The sequence below is a fragment of the Octopus bimaculoides genome, chromosome 7, assembly GCF_046866305.1.
Source record: "Octopus bimaculoides isolate indiv1 chromosome 7, ASM4686630v1, whole genome shotgun sequence".
Classification (NCBI taxonomy): Eukaryota; Metazoa; Mollusca; class Cephalopoda; order Octopoda; family Octopodidae; genus Octopus; species Octopus bimaculoides.
The window spans coordinates 28,677,779-28,704,751 of NC_142934.1; the positions used below are offsets into that span (position 1 = coordinate 28,677,779).

The following is a 26,973-nucleotide window of genomic DNA, read 5'->3' on the forward strand; positions in this document are numbered from 1 at the left end:
GCAGTACTTCCATTTGACTAAGATCATTCTCTACATTAGCTGTTTTATTTTAGTTAAACACTTCATGATAGATGACACTATTCATATCCCACCAAACACTGAACATAAGTTTTTCAGAGCAGTACTGGTTCAAAGATGGATTCTCTTTTTCATTGGATGCTACCCATTGTTGTTTTCATTAGATATGGTTATAGAGGACCCACTTTTCATCACTTGTAATGATTCTATTCAGGAAAAGTTCAAGAGTAAGTCTGCTCTTGAATGACAAACAGAAGGCAACACTTTGATTAAACTGTCAACCAGTAAGATGATGAGGGATCCACAGACCAGGTTTAGATGTCCTTCTTAGTTCACAAAAACATGTTTTTTGATTGAAGTGTGACTTTAATTGAACTGTTTTGCTAATTCTCATGCAATATGCTTGGGCTTTTCCTCAACTACAATTTTCAGAAGTTCGATATGGGTAGAATTTGGGTAACCAGATTGAGGGAAATTTACAAGAGAAAAAAAAATATATATATGGTCTTTTAGGGATTAGTTTGAAGCAAGTTAACATTCAACAACTCACATTTTTAAAATTTGCAATACTCAACTTATTCTAAATTTTAGTAATTATTTGTTTACTCTCTAACTGAGATTTCTATTAGCAGAAAGTTTGTATCATATAAACTAAGGATGCTCTCAACTGGCTTTAGTATCAAAAGGGTTAAAGTGAAGCTTGAAAGATTAGAAGAATTTTTTTTTTCCTGAGACCAAACCCAATAATTGATTATCTCACTCCACATCATCCTACATTAGATTTTCAAATAAAGTTGTTTCATTCATTCTTATCCAGTTGAAATTGAGATATCATATTTGCTCTTTTCATAAATTTTCTTCTTTACTGTTTGTTTATGTACATAAATTTTTTAAAAAAGTCGGGGGCATTGAAATAAAGTAAAAAATGACAGACACAGGCATGACTATGTGATTATGAAACTTGTCTTGCAGCCATTAATAATAATAACAACAACAATAATAATAACAACATCGAAAAATACCTTAGGAATGAGAACCCAGGTTCGAAATTTTCCCAAGACACCTGATGAAGGCTGGAGAGTATATCAGCCAAAACGTTGAGTTAACAAGAAACAAGATGAGGACAAATATCCGTCAATTGTAAATAATGTAAATAATGTGTATGGAAGCCTGTTATATACATGTGTGTGTGTGTCTCTGTGTGTTTGTAGCTCCTACAGTTATACAACTGCTTTTGGTTTGTTTACGTCCCGATGACATTGCAGTTTAACAAGGAAGATCAATAGAATATGGAACAGATTTTATAAAACCTAAAATGGTATTGGAGGTTGATTTGTTTGACTAAAACCTTCAAGCTGGTATTCCATCACCAATGATTGAGAAATTGAGAAATCGCCAATGATTGAGAAAAGTAAAAAAAATAAAAGATATATATACCTACGCACATAGACATATGCATGTGTGTGTGTGTATTTGTATGTGTGTGTATTTGTATGTGAATATGTGAATGTGTGTGTGCACACACACACACACAGAGGTTAAAATAGTGAGGTAAAGCAAACAATTAGTCAAGGCAGGACTAGGACATTTGATTTCATTTAATTTAATCTAAAAGTTTAGCTACATAACAAATGGTGAAAATAGTACAAAAATATTACAAACCAGTTTGTACTATTTTTACCATTTGTTATGAAGCTAACTTTTTAGATTTAATTAAATGAAATCAAATATCCTTGTCCTGCCTTAACTAGTTGTTTACTTTTCAGCACTACTTTAACCTAGATCTACTGACTCAAAGGGAAGCCACCATTAGCTGTTTTTGAACAAGACACACCCATTTGATCACTCAGAACACATAGCTATGAGTTCGATCCATCTTAATCTAAACTCCTCTCTCTTTCTTCCATTCCTTCTATGCAGCTTTCTGTCACATTCTTTTGCCTTCCCTCTCTGCTTCCTATGTTTCTCTCTGCCCTCTACCACCTTTACTCCTCCTAATACTGACATATGACTTGTGGTCATCGTCTTGTCTTCATTTTCATGCTAGCTGCCTGAGCAAGCAGTTACATTTTCTCTTATTTTACGTTCTATTCACCTTTCACTGTCTCTCTGCTAATCCTTTAGGATATTCTCCTCGCATTGACTATTTTCCTCTCCTGTTCAGCCCTAAGGCCTTATTTTATTTGTTTATTTATTTCAGTTCCTTTGTATGCCCACAGTTGTCCTGTTTGTTTTCACATACCCACAGTCATCCTGCTTGTTTTCATCTTTATCCCTCAACTGTCCACCAATTGTCTCATCTTAAATTATATTTGAGTTATCATTCGTTAGATTGGTGTGTATATATATATATATATATATATATATATATATATATATATATATATATGTATGTATGTATATGGATATAGATATATATTATTGTATTTTGGGATGGTCAATTTTTTTTTTGCCAAATAACTACACGCACTATATATTTGTTCTTCACTCCTTTATTACTACTCTTTTTATTTTATTTTAACTCATGTCTATTGTCCGGAAATCTTTCTTCACACATCTGTGACCTCTTCAGCAACACTTTTCGTTTTCGTGTGTGCTCTTGCTCCACTTACTCCATTCTGTTCTTCTAAGATGTGTATCCTTATGTGCGCATGCGTTTGTGTCCATGTTTGTGTGTGTGTGTGTGTGTGTGTGTGTGTATGCTTGTGTTTGTGTCATTGTTCTTAGAAACAGTATGGCCTTCCCCTCAGCCCCATCCTCTCACCCATTGTGCTGCTGCTAACCATAGACCCGAAAATTTGGTACAGTTCCTGTATCTCTCTGTGTTTGTGTGTTTGCCCATGGTGTTGCCATCATGGTAGTTGATGTTGTTATTGCCATCGTTGTCACTGCTGCTGCTGCTGTCATTGCTATTCGTGTTGTTGATATTGTTGTGGCCATCCGTGAAATTTCTTGTGTGTATACGTTCACTTTCTATGTTGTTTGTATCTATGCCCTTTACATGGATTTATTTATTTTTTCTATCTCTATTTCTAATATTTATGACAGGTATGTGACAAATATATTTATTTATCTATCAATGAAGAGAGAAGGTGGGTAGGAGTGAAGAGAGGAAGTAGGTGTCAAATGAAGAGGGGAGAGGAGGGAGTTAGATGAAGAGAGGAGGGGAGTTGAGCTCATGTGGTGCAAAGGAGCAAAGAGAGGACAAAGGCAGGAGTCCGGATGGCCTTTGTGCAAAGACAATCTGAACACAGACAGGTGTTGTAGTGAATGATTGGTAGAGCAGAAATGGTGCGAGACCAGGGTGTCATTGCCGAGTCTGATGTCTTCGAGGTGCTCCATGAACTGGTCAGCCAAACAGTGTTCTATCTGATTGATGTACAGAGAAGGGGAGAGAGAGCAGGAGATGCAGTAAATGATGTTGCTAGAAGTGCTGGCAAAGGAGTCAGTGATATGATAGGGATGCTGATGGGTGCCTGTGAGGATGGTGGTGTTAGAGAGGTAGAGGTAAGTGTGGCAGCGTGGGTGGGAGCAGGGGAACGAGCCAAGTTGGGAGGTAGGATTAGGGAATAAACTGTGGGCCAGGAGATCACACAGATTGTGGGCTCGTTTGAAGGAGGGAAGGGGTAGGTTGAGGAAGAAGTGCAAGATGGAGGGGTTGGACTGGATTCGCCAGAAGTCACGGAGAATGGTGCATTGCAGGGGCAGGGTAGATGGTGGTAGGTGAGGGGAATGGGAGACAGGCAATGGCAGAGTGGGTGGGAGGAGAGAGAGCAGAGGCACGGTTCACAGAATGTGCTCTGGCAAGGGCTGTGTGGATAGTGATGAGGAGATATCCATGAAAGATGAAGTGGCGAGCCATAAGTTGAGACTGAATCTATATTGTATATATATATATATATATATATATATATATATATATATAAAAGATAATAAGAGTGAAAAAACTACAGAAGGCTTGTGTTACATGGTTAAAGTATATATTTAAATTATGTCAGAAAAATGTTATCAAATCTTTTTGGTATATAAACATTGTATTTTGAGAAATAACTGGTTTCGTGTTGTCTTTTCAAATTTCTCTACTTCATTGTAACGTGTTTGTTCCAGTCTGAGAAAGAAGAGTTCTAGATAGGGGGAGGTAATTAGGGATTTCTTCCGGTATAGGGGAGATAATCGAAATCTAGGAGGTGGTAGAATTTGATTAATTTACCATGGTTTTGTTCTATATTTTTTTCCTTTTTTTCTCAGTGGGGTGATGAATTTCCTTATTTAAATGTGTTAGCAATGGTTAAGTTTGGGTTTGTATTTTTGAATGAAAAAGGTTTCCTTATTTAATCTAATCTGTGTTGGTGTTTTAATGGCACATTGATAAAAAGGAAAGATTATAAATTGTGGTAGCATTTGTTTTGCGCATTTCTCAATATGATCACTAAAAGGTATCATTCGGTATTCTGGGCATGCAATCTGCTGGCGGTGCAGAGTGCATCTACGTCTGAGCGATAATCCTGTGGACCCTATGTAGTTCTCGTGGCAGCCCGAGCATCTTATTACATAAATAAGATTTTCTGAGGCACAAGTAAAGTTAGATTTAACTTTGAATTTGTGTCCCTCTTTGAAGAGGAATTCTGAACCTTCTAGAATGTTTGGGCATGTTGCACAATTTGGTCGACCACATTTGTTTACTTTCGCATCTGTTGTTTCGGAAAATAATTTTGCATTTGTGAGGATCTTTTTCAGTGATTTTGGTTGTTTGTGGCTTTTGATGATTTTGTGTGTGTGTAAAATTTCCTTTAATTTGGGGTCCTTATGTAGCATTGGTATGTTTTGGGTGATGATGGTGAAGGCTTCTTTGTTTCTGGGGTTGTATGTGGATATGTACGGCAGTATTTTCGGGGAATGTGTGTTGCTGTGTTTAACTTTTCTTAAGTTTTCTATGTTAATTTGTGATGCACGTCTGATTCCATCCTCTATGGGTTGAACTGGGTAGTGTCTATATATATATATATATATTTAAAATGCAGAGATGTCTATAATAGGACATCTACTCGCTAGAAATAGCAGCAAAAGACTACATACCACAAAAGTTAGGGATAATTTCGAAAGGAAATGAAAAATAAAAACTTTTACCAATCTATATTCTGTACCATGGTTTCAAGTCAATTTTAGTAAGATAAAGATTATATCTTACAAGGTCGGACTATCGTCAGCAGAAATGACCAGACAACATATGGTTCTAGGTTCAGTGCCACTGTATGGCACCTTAGCCAAGTGTCTTCTACTATAGCTTTAAGCCAACCAAAGCCTTGTGAGTGGATTTGGTAGATGGAAACTGAAAGAAGCCCATCGTATATATATATATATGTGTGTGTGTGTGTGTGTGTGTGCGCGCGTGTGTGTGTGTATTTGTGTGTCTGTTTCTCCCCCACTATCGCTTGACAACCAATGTTGGTGTGTTTACGTTCCTATAACTTAGTGGTTTGGTAAAAGAGACTGGTAGAATAAGTTCTAGGTTTACAAAGAATAAGTCCTGGGGTTGATTTGTTTGACTAAAGGCAGTGCTCCAGCAAGGCCACAATCAAATGACTGAAACAAAATGCACTCTTGTTTACATCACTAGTCGGGTGGGAGAGATAAATCCCTGCTACCTCCAGCACCGAGACCACCAGACCCTGCTAGCAAAATAAACACGAGTACATTTTGTCTCAAAAAACCAATAAGAGAATTTGTATCAATAAGAGAATTTGTATAGTTGGTTCCATCAGAACACTTACGTTTAAGTGGGGATAAATATATATTCTTTTACTTGTTTCAGTCAATTGAATGTCGCCATGCTGGAGCACCGTCTTAAAGGGTGTTAGCTAACCTCAGGACTTATTCTTTGTAAGCCTATTACTTATTCTATCGGTCTCTCTGCTGAACCACTGAGTTACGGGAACATAAACACACCAGCATCGGTTGTCAAGCGATGGCAGGGGGAACAAACACAGACACACACACACAAATATATACATATATATAATATATATGACGGGCTTTTTCCGATTTCCATCTACTGAATCGACTCACAAGGCTTTGGTTCGCCTGTGGTTATAGTTGAAGATACTTGCCCAAGGTGCCATGCAATGAGACTGAACCCGGAACCATGTGGTTGGGAAGCAAGCTTCTCACTCACTACACAGCCACGCTGCGCCTATATATTAGATTTTTTTTTTATCTTGGCCAGTATGAATGTGTACGTGCGCGCGCGCTAGTGTGTGTATGTGTGTGCGAGATATGTACTTTTTTAAGCCTTATATACAAATTGAAATTGAAAGTAAACGCCCAGCACGCAGTTAACTTATATTCAGCTTCGTTATGCAATAGAAATATTCTTCTGAAAGATTCGAGGTAAGTGACTATTAAGTATTTATGTTATATTTTAACAATGAATCCAAATACATGTCGGACATACAAGAGGAGCTTGTAGCTGGTACCTTGAACTACAGTCCATGGATCCATGCTTGTGAATATCTGACAGGCCCATGTAAAACAAAAACAAAAACGGGTACTACTAAAGCAGCACGGTCCCGAACGCGCAGTCGCGCGTCTGCGCTAGCTAGTCGTGAGTGGTCGATCCTAACCCTAACCCTAACCCTAAACACGTATTCATTTGCACACGCGGGTTAGGGATAGGGTTAGGGTTAGGGTTAGGGACAGGGTTAGGGTTAGAGTTAGGGATAGGGTTAGGGTTAGGATCGACCACTCAAGACTAGCTAGCGCGGACGCGCGACTGCTCGTTCGGGACCGTGCTGCTTTAGTAGTACCGAAAAACGAATAAGCTTGAGAGCCTCCTTCGATTTTGAGACTGGAGTTAGTGGTTGAGGCAAAAATAGTCTTGTTCCAACTTGCAACTTTTTTCCCTGAGTCATTGAATATACATTTGTTAAATTTTTGAAATTTATATAATCATACTGTGCTGGCTCTTCTACCGTATTTTTTGGCATACAAGTCGGTTTTTTTTGCAGACCAAAATTTACAGCCAATAACAGGTCGGTCAACTGATACACTGAGATGACTTTGGAGGACCAAAAATTCCATTTGAAATGCAGTAGGATTTGGGAAGAGAGTGCCCATGTTTGAATGTTCATATTACATGTTTACACTAAATATCATAGGTCTATCTACAGTTGTATACCCCACCGACTTTGTTGCCTCATAACTTCCAGGAAAATGGATATTTTTTAATGAAACTTTCAACAAATAATCGCTTAGATCCTATAGATTTAATGTATGTAAAGATTTGTTGCAAAAAATTCTTCTGGGGGGTTGGGGAGACGAGTTTTGAAAATTTACACGACCCGACATTTCCCCCCTCATAACTTTCAGGAAAATAGGTATCTTTTAATGAAATTTTATACAAACACCTTTCAAATGGTGTAGATTGTTTTCGGTTAAAAAAGAAAATAAAATGTGTGATTTAAGGGAGACCTGGCTGTTGTTTCTAGCACAGCCCGAGGAAGTCTTTCCAAAATCACTCTGGATAAATCCCAGCAATAATCTTCCAATATTTTAGAATTATATAGATAGAAACAATCGGGAGCAGAGAGTGGGGCTAAAAACATCATGAATTTTCAAATTTTTCTTCTTTTTTATAGCATAATTGTATTTATGGGGAAAAATATCGAAAAACATCAATACATATTTGAGTGAGAAAAAAGGGTGGTCTTGCGCTGTGCTAGAAACAACAGCCAAATCTCCCTTAAACCACACACATTTGCCTCTGAAAAGATTAAATTTTTTTATAAACCGAAAAGATTTCTTTCATGTTTCTTAAATGCGCAGGGCAAAGTGGTCAAAATCGGTCCGGAAATGGTTGGTGAGGAGGTGGCGGGACTGAAAAAAAATCATAAATTTTCAAAATTCTTTTCCTTATTTCCTGAAAAGATGTCTCCCATCATTTTGAAAACTGTGCTGAAAAAGGAAATAGGAAAAACTCCCCGTCAAAAAAAACTAAGAAATTCCAATTTAAGTGGGCCGTCTCATCCAAAACTCCATTTTCGAGAAACTCCTCCCCAAAAGATTTTGCCTACAAATTTTTTTGTAATCGTGTAACTACGCCGTTTGAAAAGTCAAACTAAAGCGTTTGACCCGGTGGGGGGAAAAAATTATAATAGGTGTAAAACAACTTGCTGCGAACGAATATAAAGAAAAAAATGCGCGCTCGCGAACGGTGGAGGAGGACTCGGAACATTCACATCCAAAAAGTTCCGAGACGCCTCACCGGAGCCAAGAAACAAAGGAAAAATAGTGTAATAGATGTAAAACTTCTTGCTCTGAACGAATATGAAAAAAAAAAAAAATGCGCGGTTGCGAACGGTGGGGTGGGGAGAGGACGCAGAATGTAATATACTGCATAACCTGCCCCACATGCAAGGAGAATTATATAGGTGAAACTGGAAATTCCTTATGTCAACGAGCCAGAATTCACCGACAACATGTCCGACAGGAGGAACTACGGAAAATTCTACTGAGTGAACACCTAGGAACATGTGGGGAAGGAAAATTTAAGATCTTTCCCTTCTATAAATGCTCAAGGAATGATACCTCCTTCAGGAAAAATATGGAGAAATACTTCATAGCAAAATTCTCACCAAAACTGAATGGCTGAAACATGCAGATCACAACCCATCTAGGATCTTCAACTTTGGAACAACAGCCCCTAAAAAAACGGCAAGAAACCCAGATAGTGGGACATTTTTGTACCAACAAGAATTGAACCCAGTTACCTAGGTTCTCATATTTCTCTCCTAACTTAATTTGAACTAACCAGCTGTATAGATATCATCACAATTCCTTCCTTCCGTTTTACACCCCTTTCAGACACACACGCACGCACGCACACACACACACACACACACACACACACACACACACACACACACACACGCACTCTCTCTACCACTGGACAATGATACCAAAGAATACCAAGGATTTGTCACAGCAGGAACTGGCCAACTGTAAACTGTAAACAGAATCTTCTTCTTCCCTCCCCTTCCCACTGACACACCTTTCAAATACACAGTCACACACACACGCTCACAGACACATACATACACACACACACACACTCTCTCTCTCTCTCTCTCTCACTTTTCCTCACCCTCTCTTACTATCCTATATATCTCTCTCTCCACCCTTACGCACTCAATAAAACTATATAAAGAGACCCGCCATAAAGTTTTCTCAAAACAATTTGAAAAACCTACACGACTAGGTGAAAAGCGCTTCATTTAATGTGACATTAATAAAAATCTGTAAATGTACAAACATCCAGGTTTCTGAGTACCTTAATTTATATATATATATATATATATATATATATATATATATATATATATATATATATATATATATATATATATATATATACATATATATATATATATATATATATATACTAGCAGAGATACCCGGCGTTACCCGTGTTACATGCAATTGAAAAATGAGACTTTTCTGTTATATTTTCTGTAAGGAACTGGAATACGTATGATTCGAATTTCATCAAAATTGCACATGAAGGTTCTTTCCCTCTTTACACGCCCTAAAAAATTCTAATCATGAGACATGTATCCCATACTATTGATCTTTATGCGCATATTCCAAAATTTCAGCCTTCTGGAACCTGTAAAAAAGATTTTGCTCCTGCAAAATGGAACTCATGGAGCTCTAAAATGTGGGAATGAAGGCCCCTATTGGGGGTGAGGGTGTTAATGTCAACCAGAGAAGTTGAATTGCTGGGAATGTTTTTAACTTGGGTCTTATAGTATGCCTGTATATATGTGAGAGTATAGTCTCACTTTAATAGTTTCAGTATGAAATTGAAAATATTAAAGTGAAAATATTTGAAATTACAGTAGCGACATGTTATTGTTTCACTTTTGACAGGTAATACTGAAATAGTGGAATAGTTTCAGTATTAGAGTGAAAGTATCTGATATTACAGTAGAGTGATGTTATTGTTTCACTTTTGACACGTAATACTGAAATAGTGGAGGAGATATGATATTGCTGTGGGCTCGAACTATGCAAGAAGTTAAAAAATTTTTTGGCCTAAGACACTACATGGACCCTAAAAGAATTTTGCTCCTGAAAAATGGAGCTCATGGAGCTGAAAAATGTGGGAGTTAAGGCCCCTATTGGTGATGGGTGTATTAATGTCAACCAGAGAAGTTTAATTGTTGGGAATCTTTTTAACTTGTGTGTAATATGTATTGCTTGAATTTCTTTGAAATAGGAAATATATGTATGTTCACTGGGTTTGTAAAAGAGAGCAAAGCTACAGGAAAGCAAAAGACGAATGATCACGATAATCAGTCAGCTACCGTAGCCTAGTCGTTACTACTCCCCAATGTAGGATTCCTCACCATACAGGCACAGCTTTAAGATGCATTATGGATCTATAGCAATTGGAATGGCATGACCCAATTGAAACAACAATGTGTGACGTTTGGAATAAAGGGAAATGAAAGTGTCGCCTCTGGAGTTTGCAAATGACCATTATACCGATAGGTAACTGGGCAGAAAATATTTACAATCAATAAATGTCTTAGAACAACTAGTCACTCATCTGGGAAGGCCTTGAAATCAATGTTACCAACTGGGGACTATATGTGTCGCAGTGATAATAAAAAGACTCAAAGGAGGTCTGCAACGAAATAATTTTACTCAACATTTTGCAAGTGAATCAGTGGAGGCAAAGATGAGTCTCACTTACTTGACAATTTATGTACCACATTGCAGAAATCGCAATGTAAGTATATCTGAAAGGATAGTCTTACACTGTTGTACCGTTGAATAATGACTAAATTGTGGGTGTGAAGTCCCCATGAAGGGATCTTTGTAACATCTAAGACGAAAATGTTTTAGAAATATTACTTTATTTGTTTGTAATATGTATGGTTAAAATTTCATCAACATCAAAAATATATGAATTTTCATGGGGGTTATGGCCATTATGCATAGAATATAATTTGCAAATTTCTTAAAGATCCATTCAATACTTTTCACGTAGTTTTGGATAAGAAAACAAATGACTAATGTGTGTGTTTGTGTGCATATATATGTGTGTGTGTATGGGTGTATATATATGTATAGATATCTGTATGCATTTATATGTGTACATATTAGATGTACACCTATATATATATATATATATATATATATATATATATATATATATATATACATCTACACATATGTATACATATACATGTATGCATATAGATCTATATCTATATATATATATCTATACATATACGTGTACATATACATGTATATGTATACATATACATCTCTCCCTCTCTCTCTCTCTCTCTCTCTCTCTCTCTCTCTCTCTCTCTCTCTCTCTCTCTCTCTCTCTCTCCACACACACACCATTAAAGTGTAAGTATTTGACATGAGTGTTTTTGTTTCACTTTTGACACGTAATCTATATATAGTGGAGGAGATATGATGTTGCTATGGGCTCGAACTATGCAAGAAGTTAAACATTTTTTTCTGACTAAAACACAAATTGGTTGTGTAGTTCTCGAGTTTTAGGGAAACACACAGACAGACAGATAGACAGACAGACACACATTCTCATTTATATATATATATATATATATATATATATATATATATATATATATATATATATATATATATATATATATGTTACATATGTGTGTGTGTGTATTCTTGATATTCTTTCAGAGCAAGTTGTTTTACGTCTATTACACTATTTTTCTTTTGTTTCTTGGCTCCGGTGAGGCGTCTCGGAACATTCACGATGTGAATGTTCCGAGCCCTCTCCCCGCACCGCCGTTCGCGAGCGCGCATTTTTTCCTTCATATTCGTTCCCAGAAAGTTGTTTTACACCTATTAGGCTATTAAAAAAAAAGTTTTGTCACCGGATCAAACACTATACAGGCCATGGAATGACGATATGTGACGATGTGAATGTTCCGAGTCCTTTCCCCACCCACCTCATACGCGAGAGCGCATTTTTTGTTTCATATTCGTTCAGAGCAAGTCGTTTTACACCTATCAGAATCTTTTTTTTTTTTTCCCCACCGGGTCAAACGCTTTAGTTTGACCGTTTGAAAGTTATTTGTATGAATTTCATTAAAAAATGCCCATTTTCCAGAAAGTTATGAGAAGGAAGATGTCAGGTCGTGTGAATTTTCCGAAACTCCTCTCCCCAACCCTTCGGAAAAAGTTATGCAACAAATCCTTTACATACACTCAATCTACAGGATCTAAGCGATTATTTATTGAAAGTTTTGTGAAAAACTATCCATTTTTATGGAAGTTATGAGGTAACAAAGTCGGGTGGGTATACATCTGTAGTTATACCCGTGATCAATGATATATAATAAATAGAAAGTTTTAAAAAAGATCCCATGCATCATGGTGAGAGAGACAAATTCATAAATAAGGTGTTGAATACGGTTTCTCTGTGGAAGAAAGTTAAGGGCGATTTAGCTGTTGTTTCCACCGCTGGGATTTAAAAAAAAACCTTTTTCTTTAATCAAACGAAAAATAAATGAATCTAGAAATTTCTTTCCAAACTTTTTCCATTACACTCAAGTAAAAAAATAATTTATGAATTTCTTTCTCTTCTTTCCCCACCCTGGAAAAAATTTTCCCCTCAAGTTTCTTTATAATCGTAATCTATGCCATTTGAAAGGTATTTATATAACATTTCATTAAAAGATATCCCTTTTCCTAAAAGTTATAAGGGAAAAAATCGGATCTTGTGAATTTTCCGAAAGTCCTCTCCTCACCCCACCCCCGTTTCGTTGGCGCAAATTTTTGTTTTTATATTCGTTTAATATACATTTTTTTTTTTTTTACAACTGTTAAACTTTTTTTGTTTTGTTTTGGTAACCGGGTGTCAAAGTAAACATTAACCAAAAAGTTCTTCAAGGCCAGCATGGCCGCAACTTAATGACTGAAACAAGTAAAAAATAAAAGATATATATATATATATATATATATATATATATATATGTAGTGAAACTACCTATCGCCATTAGATACAAAACTACTATCGCCATTACATACAATCTTCTCATTTAAATACAAACAAGCGCGGGCGTAGCGGAAAACACATGCCTTGTCATCACGTGACTGATTATTATTCGAAGCGGCAACTTCTTCGAACCGCTCCCGCCAGAACGCAAACTGACCAATCACGACCCCTAATAAGGTCACGTGATAGAGTATTTTTCTGATGTCTTGTGAGCCTACCATCAACTATAAAATGCTTCAATTCAGCGGCAAAGTTCGTCTCGGTTCAGTTTCTCTATAGAGACTGTTCCGTGTACCACACAGCAGCAGCAGTTCCAGCGACAACATCAACAGCTTTCGTCCAACGATGACCACCAACGACATCGCCAACAGCAACACGAGTCTACGACTACTACCAAGCATTCGTCTTCGCCACCAGCATCTCCAACCATAGTCAACACGACTTTCTATGTACACCAATCCAAACTACTGCGGCACATATTCTCTCTTCGATTCTGTTCGGTGTTTCATATACACCACGATAATTAACAGACAAGAGTTTCAGCCTGCGATAAACGTCTGTCCTCAAGAGCCCGGCCCGGCATGGAAGCCAACATCACAACTAGTGATCGCACTGCCACACACAGCCTCAACTTCTTTCATATACAGACTCATCCTATTGTGTACTCAAGAACTGGTATAAATGCTCACGTGTTACTGACTCTTTCTATCTGCTGTAATATCTCACATACACATACATGTATCACTCACGTACACTCTTTTCTTTGTACGACGGCCTGTCTTTTGTTATGTTATTATATGTCGCATTCACACTCACTCACAGACATACATCTTTAACGCTACAATAAATATCTCTGTTATTCATTTCATACGGTTGCCTTCTATCGTCTCTTCATTACTGGTATTTACGAATTCACATATGTTATCGTAGTATAACATATTTTGTATATCATCATTGATATATTATAATTGTGTTCGACCGTGTGACGCGTTTAAAATTAAAGGAGTCCTCTTTTTCCATTCGTCACCATTTCTCCTTTTTGAGTTCGCACGGTCGTTCTTACAAACTGGTGACCCCGACGTGATTCGATTCACACAGCCCTTCTGATATGAATCCGACGTGATTCGTCCATACAGCCAACGTGATCCTGTTCACACAGTTTCACTTAAAAATGGTGACTGAATGCCAGTAATAGACCAACCGCTCTTTCAGTCTTTTTCACTACATCTTTTTTTTTATTTCGTCTGTTTGCCTTCGACAAACCGACTGGTGCGAGGCTAATGTAGTGAAACTACCTATCGCCATTAGATACAAAACTACTATCGCCATTACATACAATCTTCTCATTTAAATACAAACAAGCGCGGGCGTAGCGGAAAACACATGCCTTGTCATCACGTGACTGATTATTATTCGAAGCGGCAACTTCTTCGAACCGTTCCCGCCAGAACGCAAACTGACCAATCACGGCCCCTAATAAGGTCACGTGATAGAGTATTTTTCTGATGTCTGGTGAGCTTACCATCAACTATAAAATGCTTTAATTCAGCGGCAAAATTCGTCTCGGTTCAGTTTCTCTATAGAGACTGTTACGTGTACCACACGACAGAAGCAGCAGCAGTTCCAGCGACAACATCAACAGCTTTCGTCCAACGATGACCACCAACGACATCGCCAACAGCAACACGAGTCTACGACTACTACCAAGCATCGTCCTCGCTACCAGCATCTCCAACCATAGTCAACACGACTTTCTATGTACACCAATCCAAACTACTGCGGCACATATTCTCTCTTCGATTCTGTTCGGTGTTTCATATACACCACGATAATTAACAGACAAGAGTTTCAGCCTGCGATAAACGTCTGTCCTCAAAAGCCCGGCCCGGCATGGAAGCCAACATCACAACTAGTGATCGCACTGCCACACACAACCTCAACTACTTTCACATACAGACTCTTCCAATTGTGTACTCAAGAACTGGTATAAATGCTCACGTGTTACTGACTCTTTCTATCTGCTGTAATATCTCACATACACATACATGTATCACTCACGTACACTCTTTTCTTTGTACGACGGCCTGTCTTTTATTATGTTATTATATGTCGCATTCACACTCACTCACAGACATACATCTTTAATGCTACAATAAATATCTCTTTTATTCATTTCATACGGTTGCCTTCTATCGTCTCTTCATTACTGGTATTTACGAATTCACATATGTTATCGTAGTATAACATATTTTGTATATCATCATTGATATATTATAATTGTGTTCGACCGTGTGACGCGTTTAAAATAAAAGGAGTCCTCTTTTTCCATTCGTCACCATTTCTCCTTTTTGAGTTCGCACGGTCGTTCTTACATACATATATATATATATATATATATATATATATATATATATATATATATATATATATGTATATGTATATGGGTACTGCATTATCCTTAATCTGGGTTGTTCATTTTCTAATGTTCTTCCTAAGGTAAGACAAGATTTTCATGTTTTGTTGCACACACGCATTTTTGCCAGTATATACGCAGTGAAGCTATACAATAGCGTCGTATTTATTTCGATTGCTATTGTCCAGTAAATATCGGTACCTTGTACTACTCTTATGAATTTATATATATACCCTTATAGGGCTATTTTTTGCTGGAAATTGATACATTTGTATTAATACATTTGTATTGAAATATTTTTCATTGATATATATATATATATATATATATATATATATATATATATATATATATATATATATATATATATATATATATATATATATATGTATATATATATATGTATATATATATGTATATATATATATGTATATATATATATGTATATATATATGTATATATATATATGTATATATATATATGTATATATATATATGTATATATATATATGTATATATATATATGTATATATATATATGTATATATATATATGCATATATATATATATATATATATATATATATATATATATATATATATATATATATATATATGGGAGAATTTACGAAAAAAAAAACAACACACGAAGACAGGTGGTGTAAACAACAAATGGATGTATTAGTTTAACGCTCGGGAATAGAGAAAGTCTTTGACGTTTCGAGCTACGCTCTTCAACTGAAAGGAACACGGAAAGAAATAAGGAGAGAAACAAGGAGAAGATATATATATATATATATATATATATATATATATATATTATAAATTAACTACCAACAAAAATAATTGGTAAGCTAACTTATATATATATATATATATATATATATATATATATATATACCACACACTCATGTACACGCACAAATATTCTAATGCAATCGTTTTCTATTTGACAGGCATGAAGTTTTTTAAAAAGATCATTGGATTGTTACACATTCAGTTTTGAGGTAATACGATATCTATTTTTCTTTGTTTTATTCATTGACATCCTTAAGTAACTTTTACACTCATCAGGCCGAAGGCACCTTAGTTAAATGAAGGTTACATTGTCGTCAAGGGATCCCGAGTTAACTCGCAGGAGATGCAACTTAAAATATATAATACTAGCAGAAATACCCGGCGTTGCCCGGGTTAAAGAGAATAATGAAATCTAAAAACGCCGTCTAGACTACGCATCATCTTTATATATAGAGATGTATATACACACATGCACCCAAACACACGTATATATATGTATATCAATATAAATATATGAAAGTCAATGAAGTTTCGTAAAAGGTGATCATGTACATACTTTCTTGCTGTTGTGATTATAACACCTCGTTGTAAACAATGTTCCTTGTTTTCCCTTGTGGAGCATATACAAATAGGTTTTTTTTGCTGCCCACTCTTGAGCAGCCAACATACAGTTGTCCATGTGAGAAGCAGGGCTCTTCCAAGAGAAGACCAGCTACAGACAGTGTTTGACCGTGAGATTTGTTTATGGACATGACAAAAGTCACACGAAGGGGGAATTGTAGTCTTCTGAATGTAAAAGGAATGTCTGCTCCTGATGGAGTAAGAGGAATTCTTGGAATAAAGACGTCATCCCCTTTTGCACATCCAGAAAGAATGGAAGCCTCGATAACGTGTGACATCATTTTCTAAATAATGCTCATCTGTTATGTTCGGGTTAAAATTTCATCAACATCAAAAATATATGAATTTTCATGGGAGTTATGGCCGTTATGCAAAGAATATAATTTCCAAATTTCATAAAGGTCCATTCAGTACTTTTGACGTAGTTTTGGATAAGAAAACAAATGACTAATGTGTGTGTTTGTGTGCATGTGTGTGTGATGGGTGTATATATGTATAGATATATGTATGCATGTACACATTACATGTACATCTATATATATATATACATCTACACATATGTATACATATACATGTATGCATATAGATCTATATATATATATATATATATATATATATATATATATATATATATATATATATATATATATATATATATATACATATACGTGTACATATATATCTATATGTATACATATACATCTCTCTCTCTCGCTTTCTCTCTTTCTCTCTCTCTCTCTGAAAGTATCTGTCATTACAGTATCGAAATGGTGTACATATACATGTATATATATACATATTCACGGTGGTGCACCAGCATGACCGCAGCCACTTGGCTAAAACACATAAATAAATATACATCTCTCTCTCTCTCTCTTTCTCTCTTTCTCTCTCTGTGAAAGTATCTGTCATTACAGTATCGAAATGTGATTGTTTCAGTTAGTGGAATAGTTTCATTTTTAAAGTGAAAGTATTTGACATGAGTGTTTTTGTTTCACTTTTGACACGTAATACTTAAATAGTGGAGGAGATATTATGTTGCCGTGTGCTCGAACTCTGCAAGAAGTTAAAAAATTTTTTGACTAAAACACAACTGGAACCCTAAGTAAGGCATGTGTAAAATTTGAATGAAATTGGTTGCGTAGTTCTCGAGTTTTAGGGATTCACACAGACAGACACACATTCTCATTTTTATATATATAGATTGTTGTGTCTGGTGGTGGTGGTGGTGATGGAAATGATTACACCAATACTAATAACACGCACCAGTTAAATTGCGCTCCTTTATTATCAGTCAGTTGGTTAAATATCTATCCAACTAACTAATCGATCGTCTTTTTAACTTGGTTAAACAGTCAATCTTGTGCTCTGTGTCCACGCATGCTCCTGTGGCTCTTCCGCCGCCCCCTGCAGTCTTCACTTCCGTTTGCCTCATCTGCAATCCTCTCCACCAACACCACATAGCTCATCAAAGCCCATAACACCACAAACACCACATGACCCCTGATCTACAGATCACTCAACCGGCTTTACCACTCACTCCTCGCTCCCAAACTCACACCTTAATTGGTTTCATAATCAGCCAACCAGGGAGGAGGGTGCTGCTCCCTCTGTGGTCGCTGTGCGACCCCGGGACTGGCCTGAGTTCCTGGTACGCTGCTGCTGGCTTCATCATCTTGCTTACTGCTGCTGTCTTCATCATCTTGCCCACTGTTGCTGGTTTCATCCTCTGAGGCATTGACAATCTTCAGCACATTCAAAACATGGCATGGCATACCATCGACAGAGACGTTGTTCTTCGAATTGATGGAGGTTATTGTGGTATATGCGAGCTTGTACTACTAACTCGCTGAGCGCCATCTTTCTCCCTCCAGACAACTGCTGCAATCGAATCCTTACGTCGTCAGGAAATCCACTCACAAACGCCAGCCGCGCCGCTCTGTCCAGGCCTTCTCCCGTAAACCCAGCCAGCGTGGCCGGCCTACGCACTTCCGCCGTGTACTCATCCACCTGTTCTCCCCTCCCATCTAACAGTTCCCAGTTTACCAAAGGCAGCGTACTCGCTCTCCGTATATGCTTCTCTCAATTTCTGCTCGATCTTCTCCGCACTTAACCTCTCTTCCTCGTCCATTTCTAAATACAGGGTCAGGGCGCTCCCTTCCAAGCATAGCGCCATGAGACTCGCCACATCACTTATCCGTTGCAGCTTCGCCACAAGCCTGATCTTTCGCATTCAGGCCACTACATCTCCCTCGCCATTAAAAGGCCTGATCACGTCGCTGGCGATTCTAATCTTGGCTGCCATCGCGGCGAATTTCTACACGTGGGGCCGAAATAGCTTGTGGTGTATGCGTGCGAGTAGATGTAATCGCCTTACCTCGGTTTTCTTTCTTCGACTGCAAGTCTGTCTTGCGGTATCCGATCCTCGAAGCTTGCCCCGACCCGAAGAACACTAGGAATAGCAGCTGCTTCTCCCAAACCTAGACCGTCGCTTAGCACGTCCTCTCCTGACAACAACCCCGTTCGAAAAGGGCACGAAATCCCGATCAAGGCTCCCTCTGCCATTCTTCCTCTTCCGGTCTACTCGCCGTTCCGGTCAGCTCCCCAGTTGCTGACGTCATACCACACGCCACCCTGATGTTAAAGATCACGTTCACCCCTACTCCAATTCGAAGTCCGCCATCCAACCGGGCGGGCGCCTTACACGTCGAGATCTTCTCAAGCTGGGTGCCTCGTTTCCATCGCGCTCTTCATCCGACGAAGTGGCTATCCTGCGCAGGTCTAGCACGTGACGCGGCATTCCATCCACGTATACATTGTTTCTGGAATTGACCGCTGTCACTGTTCCCCTGCCCCATTGTGATGTGCAGCGTGCCTTCAGCGGCTTGACCCAAACTTCCTCCCCTACTTTCACGCCGGCGGGTCCCTTCTCTTCCTCGCAGCACTCCGGCGTCTTACTAGGATGCCTCCATTCATACTTGAACACTGCTCTGTGCGGCACAGACTCTTCCGCTTGTCCGGATCGGGGAGACATGTTATACCAGTAGACCGCTTCCAGGGGCGAAATGTGTCCCCTTTCAGCCATGGCCTTGATCGTCCGATGGTGCTTCTCAACGATTCTGTTGCCGCTCGGCCTATACGCCGCTCTGAACAATCGTCGCACCTTCCACCGGTCGAGCATCTCCCCCAACGCTTCCGAACGAAACGCCGCCCCGTTGTCCATTAGCAGTTCTTCCACGGGACCCCTCTCCAAGAATATCCCGTTCAAAATGCGGGCAATCTCATCAGCAATGCCTGTCCTCAGCTCCCTCCAAATGGCCAGCCGGCCCGGCCCTCAGTTGACCATGCTGAGATACATTCCCTGACGGTAGTGCGTCACATCCACAGCTAGTCTCCTCCAGTTGCGCTCTACTGAGAGCTTCCCTTGCTCATGCCCACCCGGGGCGGGGTCAATGGACTGGCATCTGTCACATTTCGCGACCACTTTCTTGACGTTTCTCCTAGTGACGTCAGCATCAATCATTTTCGCTAGATACAGGGTCCTATCCACCCCCAAGTGGTGCATAGCATGTAGCTCCTTCAGTTCGGAGTCACCCAGCCGACACGCTGCTGCTATCCCTTTCCTTGCTTCCTCCGGTTCCTCCAGCCACGCCCTTTTCACCCTGGTCAGTGCGTCCGCCCTGTTTCTCTCCGAAGGTACGAAAACCACGTTCAGCTTCAGTCCGAATTCGGCGATCAGCTCTCCTAGAACTCCTAGGCGGCGTTTCACCAACACCTCCGCGGCACCTTTCGTCCGGACTCTCTTCTCTCTGGTAATCACTGTTCCTACCCAGCCGACCACGGTGGCCGAATCCGTCCGGATCTCGATCGATCGCAGCCCCCATCTCAGGGCCAAGTTCACCCCTTTCAGCACCGTGTCTAGTTCGGCGACATTGATGTGGTTGAAGTCGTCCGCTTTCCGTAGCCAGGCCGCATCCTCCACCTCAGCACCTTCAATCTCCAACACAACCCCTATCGCTATACTGCTAACATCACACCAAACCGTCCCGCATTCCGTCTTGGGCACATACCAGTTTCCCCTAACCGGATCTTCCGCTCTCGTCCTCTCTAGGATTTCCCGCATCATCGCCACCGTCGTCTCTCCCACTTTATCACCCCAACTCTCCCCCTCCGCTCTTGGTGTAACTGCACGCAGTGCGCAGCCATCCAGCGATCGGGTAGTGTCCAATCAACTTCCCACAAACCGAGAACAACTCTCTCCTGCTGACGCTGGAACTCAGCTCTGGGATCTCGTTTCCTCTCCGGAACACCAGCTCGCCCGATCTGTCTTTCTGTAGTTTCAGCCCCAGCGCAGCTCCCCCACCATCGACTCAGGCGGCTTCGCAATCAGCCCGAACCTCTCCAGGTGTCTCACTACTTCGGAGGCTGGCACTACGATCTCATCAACCAAAATGTCGTCGATGTAGGAACTGGTGGCCTTCCTTATCCTCTCCTCTTTCCCTAGGATGGACTCGAGCACCATCGCCATAATTTTCGGAGCGGAATTCAGCCCGAAACCCAGCCTGGTTAAACAGTACGTCCGGCCTTGTACCGCACCAGTTGGTATCGCCACAGCTTGTTACTCACACAGAGCTGCAAATATGCCGACTTCAAGTCGACGATCGTCGCTGCCTTGGTTGAATGTCTCCACACAAGTAACGTCTCACCGCAAACGTCCGTTGCCTCGCCTCCCGTGTAGCACGATATATGTTCGTTCAGCTCCCTAAAGTCCAGCACCGGTCTGACTTTTCCTTTCGTCGGCTGCACCACCGCCATCAGAGGTAGCACTCCACTCACCACCTCTTCTTTCCACGGGACAAGGACTCCTTCCTTGATCCATCTCTCTACCTCCTCGTCGAACTCGACCCCGGCGTGACCTTTCAAAGTATGCTGGTAGCAGCTCACCCTGTTCTTTAGTAGTCTTTCCATCGCTACTCTATCGTCCATCTCCGACCATCGAACGCCGCCTGAAAATCTTTGTCCTCGATGGTGTAAGCTGCGCTGTCCCCGACGGGGCTCTGCTCTCCCCGGCGGTCCCGACTCACGGCGCATGATGCCCTCACACTTCCGAACGTGACCTCATCTCCTGCAATCCTAACACCACCAAGACGGTTGATGGCGTCCATCCCCAACACCACATCAACCCCGTCTATCACATATTCGATCACGATCACCCGTAGCCTTAGCGCTGCGCCTGGTAACGCTATCTCCAGACTGGAGCTGCCCTTGCAACGGATCTCTCTACCGTCGACCGCCCGGACGCTACTCGCCTCATCTCATTTCTTCGCTACCCTTGGTGTCACGAGGGTAGTCGTGCAACCCGTGTCCACGAGGGCCTTGAACTTCTTCCCCTCGACCTCGACTACGGGCAACGTCTCCACAAGCGCCTCTACTCGGTTGCGGGGAACGTTTGAGAGGCAGCAACTTCCCCACGGTCGTTTCCCTGGTCGCAATCACGGGCGATGTGCCCAGTCTTCCTGCATCGATAGCAGACGGGCCCTGATTCGGCGCATTCCTTCGCCATGTGCGACCCCTGACATTTGAAACACCGACCCGAGAACGGCCGCTGTCGTTGCTCGGTAGGCTTCCTCACGCCTTTCTCCGGCCGTCGTCTGTCGGAACGCGCCTCCGTCGCCGCCATCGCTATCGGCTTCCGTCCGACGTGCTGTGTCAACACGCGAGCTTGTACTACTAACTCGCTGAGCGCCATCTTTCTCCCTCCAGACAACTGCTGCAATCGAATCCTTACGTCGTCAGGAAATCCACTCACAAACGCCAGCCGCGCCGCTCTGTCCAGGCCTTCTCCCGTAAACCCAGCCAGCGTGGCCGGCCTACGCACTTCCGCCGTGTACTCATCCACCTGTTCTCCCCTCCCATCTAACAGTTCCCAGTTTACCAAAGGCAGCGTACTCGCTCTCCGTATATGCTTCTCTCAATTTCTGCTCGATCTTCTCCGCACTTAACCTCTCTTCCTCGTCCATTTCTAAATACAGGGTCAGGGCGCTCCCTTCCAAGCATAGCGCCATGAGACTCGCCACATCACTTATCCCTTGCAGCTTCGCCACAAGCCTGATCTTTCGCATTCAGGCCACTACATCTCCCTCGCCATTAAAAGGCCTGATCACGTCGCTGGCGATTCTAATCTTGGCTGCCATCGCGGCGAATTTCTACACGTGGGGCCGAAATAGCTTGTGGTGTATGCGTGCGAGTAGATGTAATCGCCTTACCTCGGTTTTCTTTCTTCGACTGCAAGTCTGTCTTGCGGTATCCGATCCTCGAAGCTTGCCCCGACCCGAAGAACACTAGGAATAGCAGCTGCTTCTCCCAAACCTAGACCGTCGCTTAGCACGTCCTCTCCTGACAACAACCCCGTTCGAAAAGGGCACGAAATCCCGATCAAGGCTCCCTCTGCCATTCTTCCTCTTCCGGTCTACTCGCCGTTCCGGTCAGCTCCCCAGTTGCTGACGTCATACCACACGCCACCCTGATGTTAAAGATCACGTTCACCCCTACTCCAATTCGAAGTCCGCCATCCAACCGGGCGGGCGCCTTACACGTCGAGATCTTCTCAAGCTGGGTGCCTCGTTTCCATCGCGCTCTTCATCCGACGAAGTGGCTATCCTGCGCAGGTCTAGCACGTGACGCGGCATTCCATCCACGTATACATTGTTTCTGGAATTGACCGCTGTCACTGTTCCCCTGCCCCATTGTGATGTGCAGCGTGCCTTCAGCGGCTTGACCCAAACTTCCTCCCCTACTTTCACGCCGGCGGGTCCCTTCTCTTCCTCGCAGCACTCCGGCGTCTTACTAGGATGCCTCCATTCATACTTGAACACTGCTCTGTGCGGCACAGACTCTTCCGCTTGTCCGGATCGGGGAGACATGTTATACCAGTAGACCGCTTCCAGGGGCGAAATGTGTCCCCTTTCAGCCATGGCCTTGATCGTCCGATGGTGCTTCTCAACGATTCTGTTGCCGCTCGGCCTATACGCCGCTCTGAACAATCGTCGCACCTTCCACCGGTCGAGCATCTCCCCCAACGCTTCCGAACGAAACGCCGCCCCGTTGTCCATTAGCAGTTCTTCCACGGGACCCCTCTCCAAGAATATCCCGTTCAAAATGCGGGCAATCTCATCAGCAATGCCTGTCCTCAGCTCCCTCCAAATGGCCAGCCGGCCCGGCCCTCAGTTGACCATGCTGAGATACATTCCCTGACGGTAGTGCGTCACATCCACAGCTAGTCTCCTCCAGTTGCGCTCTACTGAGAGGTTCCCTTGCTCATGCCCACCCGGGGCGGGGTCAATGGACTGGCATCTGTCACATTTCGCGACCACTTTCTTGACGTTTCTCCTAGTGACGTCAGCATCAATCATTTTCGCTAGATACAGGGTCCTATCCACCCCCAAGTGGTGCATAGCATGTAGCTCCTTCAGTTCGGAGTCACCCAGCCGACACGCTGCTGCTATCCCTTTCCTTGCTTCCTCCGGTTCCTCCAGCCACGCCCTTTTCACCCTGGTCAGTGCGTCCGCCCTGTTTCTCTCCGAAGGTACGAAAACCACGTTCAGCTTCAGTCCGAATTCGGCGATCAGCTCTCCTAGAACTCCTAGGCGGCGTTTCACCAACACCTCCGCGGCACCTTTCGTCCGGACTCTCTTCTCTCTGGTAATCACTGTTCCTACCCAGCCGACCACGGTGGCCGAATCCGTCCGGATCTCGATCGATCGCAGCCCCCATCTCAGGGCCAAGTTCACCCCTTTCAGCACCGTGTCTAGTTCGGCGACATTGATGTGGTTGAAGTCGTCCGCTTTCCGTAGCCAGGCCGCATCCTCCACCTCAGCACCTTCAATCTCCAACACAACCCCTATCGCTATACTGCTAACATCACACCAAACCGTCCCGCATTCCGTCTTGGGCACATACCAGTTTCCCCTAACCGGATCTTCCGCTCTCGTCCTCTCTAGGATTTCCCGCATCATCGCCACCGTCGTCTCTCCCACTTTATCACCCCAACTCTCCCCCTCCGCTCTTGGTGTAACTGCACGCAGTGCGCAGCCATCCAGCGATCGGGTAGTGTCCAATCAACTTCCCACAAACCGAGAACAACTCTCTCCTGCTGACGCTGGAACTCAGCTCTGGGATCTCGTTTCCTCTCCGGAACACCAGCTCGCCCGATCTGTCTTTCTGTAGTTTCAGCCCCAGCGCAGCTCCCCCACCATCGACTCAGGCGGCTTCGCAATCAGCCCGAACCTCTCCAGGTGTCTCACTACTTCGGAGGCTGGCACTACGATCTCATCAACCAAAATGTCGTCGATGTAGGAACTGGTGGCCTTCCTTATCCTCTCCTCTTTCCCTAGGATGGACTCGAGCACCATCGCCATAATTTTCGGAGCGGAATTCAGCCCGAAACCCAGCCTGGTTAAACAGTACGTCCGGCCTTGTACCGCACCAGTTGGTATCGCCACAGCTTGTTACTCACACAGAGCTGCAAATATGCCGACTTCAAGTCGACGATCGTCGCTGCATTGGTTGAATGTCTCCACACAAGTAACGTCTCACCGCAAACGTCCGTTGCCTCGCCTCCCGTGTAGCACGATATATGTTCGTTCAGCTCCCTAAAGTCCAGCACCGGTCTGACTTTTCCTTTCGTCGGCTGCACCACCGCCATCAGAGGTAGCACTCCACTCACCACCTCTTCTTTCCACGGGACAAGGACTCCTTCCTTGATCCATCTCTCTACCTCCTCGTCGAACTCGACCCCGGCGTGACCTTTCAAAGTATGCTGGTAGCAGCTCACCCTGTTCTTTAGTAGTCTTTCCATCGCTACTCTATCGTCCACCTCCGACCATCGAACGCCGCCTGAAAATCTTTGTCCTCGATGGTGTAAGCTGCGCTGTCCCCGACGGGGCTCTGCTCTCCCCGGCGGTCCCGACTCACGGCGCATGATGCCCTCACACTTCCGAACGTGACCTCATCTCCTGCAATCCTAACACCACCAAGACGGTTGATGGCGTCCATCCCCAACACCACATCAACCCCGTCTATCACATATTCGATCACGATCACCCGTAGCCTTAGCGCCGCGCCTGGTAACGCTATCTCCAGACTGGAGCTGCCCTTGCAACGGATCTCTCTACCGTCGACCGCCCGGACGCTACTCGCCTCATCTCATTTCTTCGCTACCCTTGGTGTCACGAGGGTAGTCGTGCAACCCGTGTCCACGAGGGCCTTGAACTTCTTCCCCTCGACCTCGACTACGGGCAACGTCTCCACAAGCGCCTCTACTCGGTTGCGGGGAACGTTTGAGAGGCAGCAACTTCCCCACGGTCGTTTCCCTGGTCGCAATCACGGGCGATGTGCCCAGTCTTCCTGCATCGATAGCAGACGGGCCCTGATTCGGCGCATTCCTTCGCCATGTGCGACCCCTGACATTTGAAACACCGACCCGAGAACGGCCGCTGTCGTTGCTCGGTAGGCTTCCTCACGCCTTTCTCCGGCCGTCGTCTGTCGGAACGCGCCTCCGTCGCCGCCATCGCTATCGGCTTCCGTCCGACGTGCTGTGTCAACACGCGAGCTTGTACTACTAACTCGCTGAGCGCCATCTTTCTCCCTCCAGACAACTGCTGCAATCGAATCCTTACGTCGTCAGGAAATCCACTCACAAACGCCAGCCGCGCCGCTCTGTCCAGGCCTTCTCCCGTAAACCCAGCCAGCGTGGCCAGTCTACGCACTTCCGCCGTGTACTCATCCACCTGTTCTCCCCTCCCATCTAACAGTTCCCAGTTTACCAAAGGCAGCGTACTCGCTCTCCGTATATGCTTCTCTCAATTTCTGCTCGATCTTCTCCGCACTTAACCTCTCTTCCTCGTCCATTTCTAAATACAGGGTCAGGGCGCTCCCTTCCAAGCATAGCGCCATGAGACTCGCCACATCACTTATCCCTTGCAGCTTCGCCACAAGCCTGATCTTTCGCATTCAGGCCACTACATCTCCCTCGCCATTAAAAGGCCTGATCACGTCGCTGGCGATTCTAATC

At 42.6% G+C, this 26,973-nt stretch overlaps 2 protein-coding genes across 3 annotated transcripts in view; one reads left to right on the forward strand and one right to left on the reverse strand.

Moving 5' to 3' along the window:
* Positions 1-6,267: 6,267 nt before the first annotated feature.
* The window catches only part of LOC106883071 (uncharacterized), a 116,416-nt gene continuing 95,710 nt past the window's right edge, over positions 6,268-26,973 (forward strand). For both annotated transcript variants that reach the window (XM_089355073.1, XM_089355071.1), the window contains exons 1-2: positions 6,268-6,405; positions 16,439-16,489. The gene's annotated coding sequence lies outside the window, so the exon portion shown is untranslated. The remainder of the gene's footprint in view (positions 6,406-16,438; positions 16,490-26,973) is intronic.
* On the reverse strand, positions 7,828-26,470 carry LOC149134632 (uncharacterized). Its single transcript, XM_089355381.1, has 5 exons — positions 26,423-26,470; positions 23,495-24,037; positions 19,606-20,148; positions 18,542-18,697; positions 7,828-7,890 (listed from the first exon to the last, which is right to left on the reverse strand). Exons 1-5 carry the CDS (start codon positions 26,468-26,470, stop codon positions 7,828-7,830), a joined length of 1,353 nt encoding a protein of 450 aa, XP_089211507.1.

Excerpts from the sequence above, each read along its gene's own strand:
- LOC149134632 (XM_089355381.1), bottom strand. The coding sequence starts at position 26,470 with ATGGCGGCGACGGAGGCGCGTTCCGACAGACGACGGCCGGAGAAAGGC. Across the intron at positions 20,149-23,494 it reads GCTTGAGAAGATCTCGACGT|AGGGGTCCCGTGGAAGAACT; the intron begins GTAAGGCGCCCG and ends ATATTCTTGGAG. Across the intron at positions 7,891-18,541 it reads GCAGCGTACCAGGAACTCAG|TCCCGCCACCTCCTCACCAA; the intron begins GCCAGTCCCGGG and ends ATTTTTTTTCAG.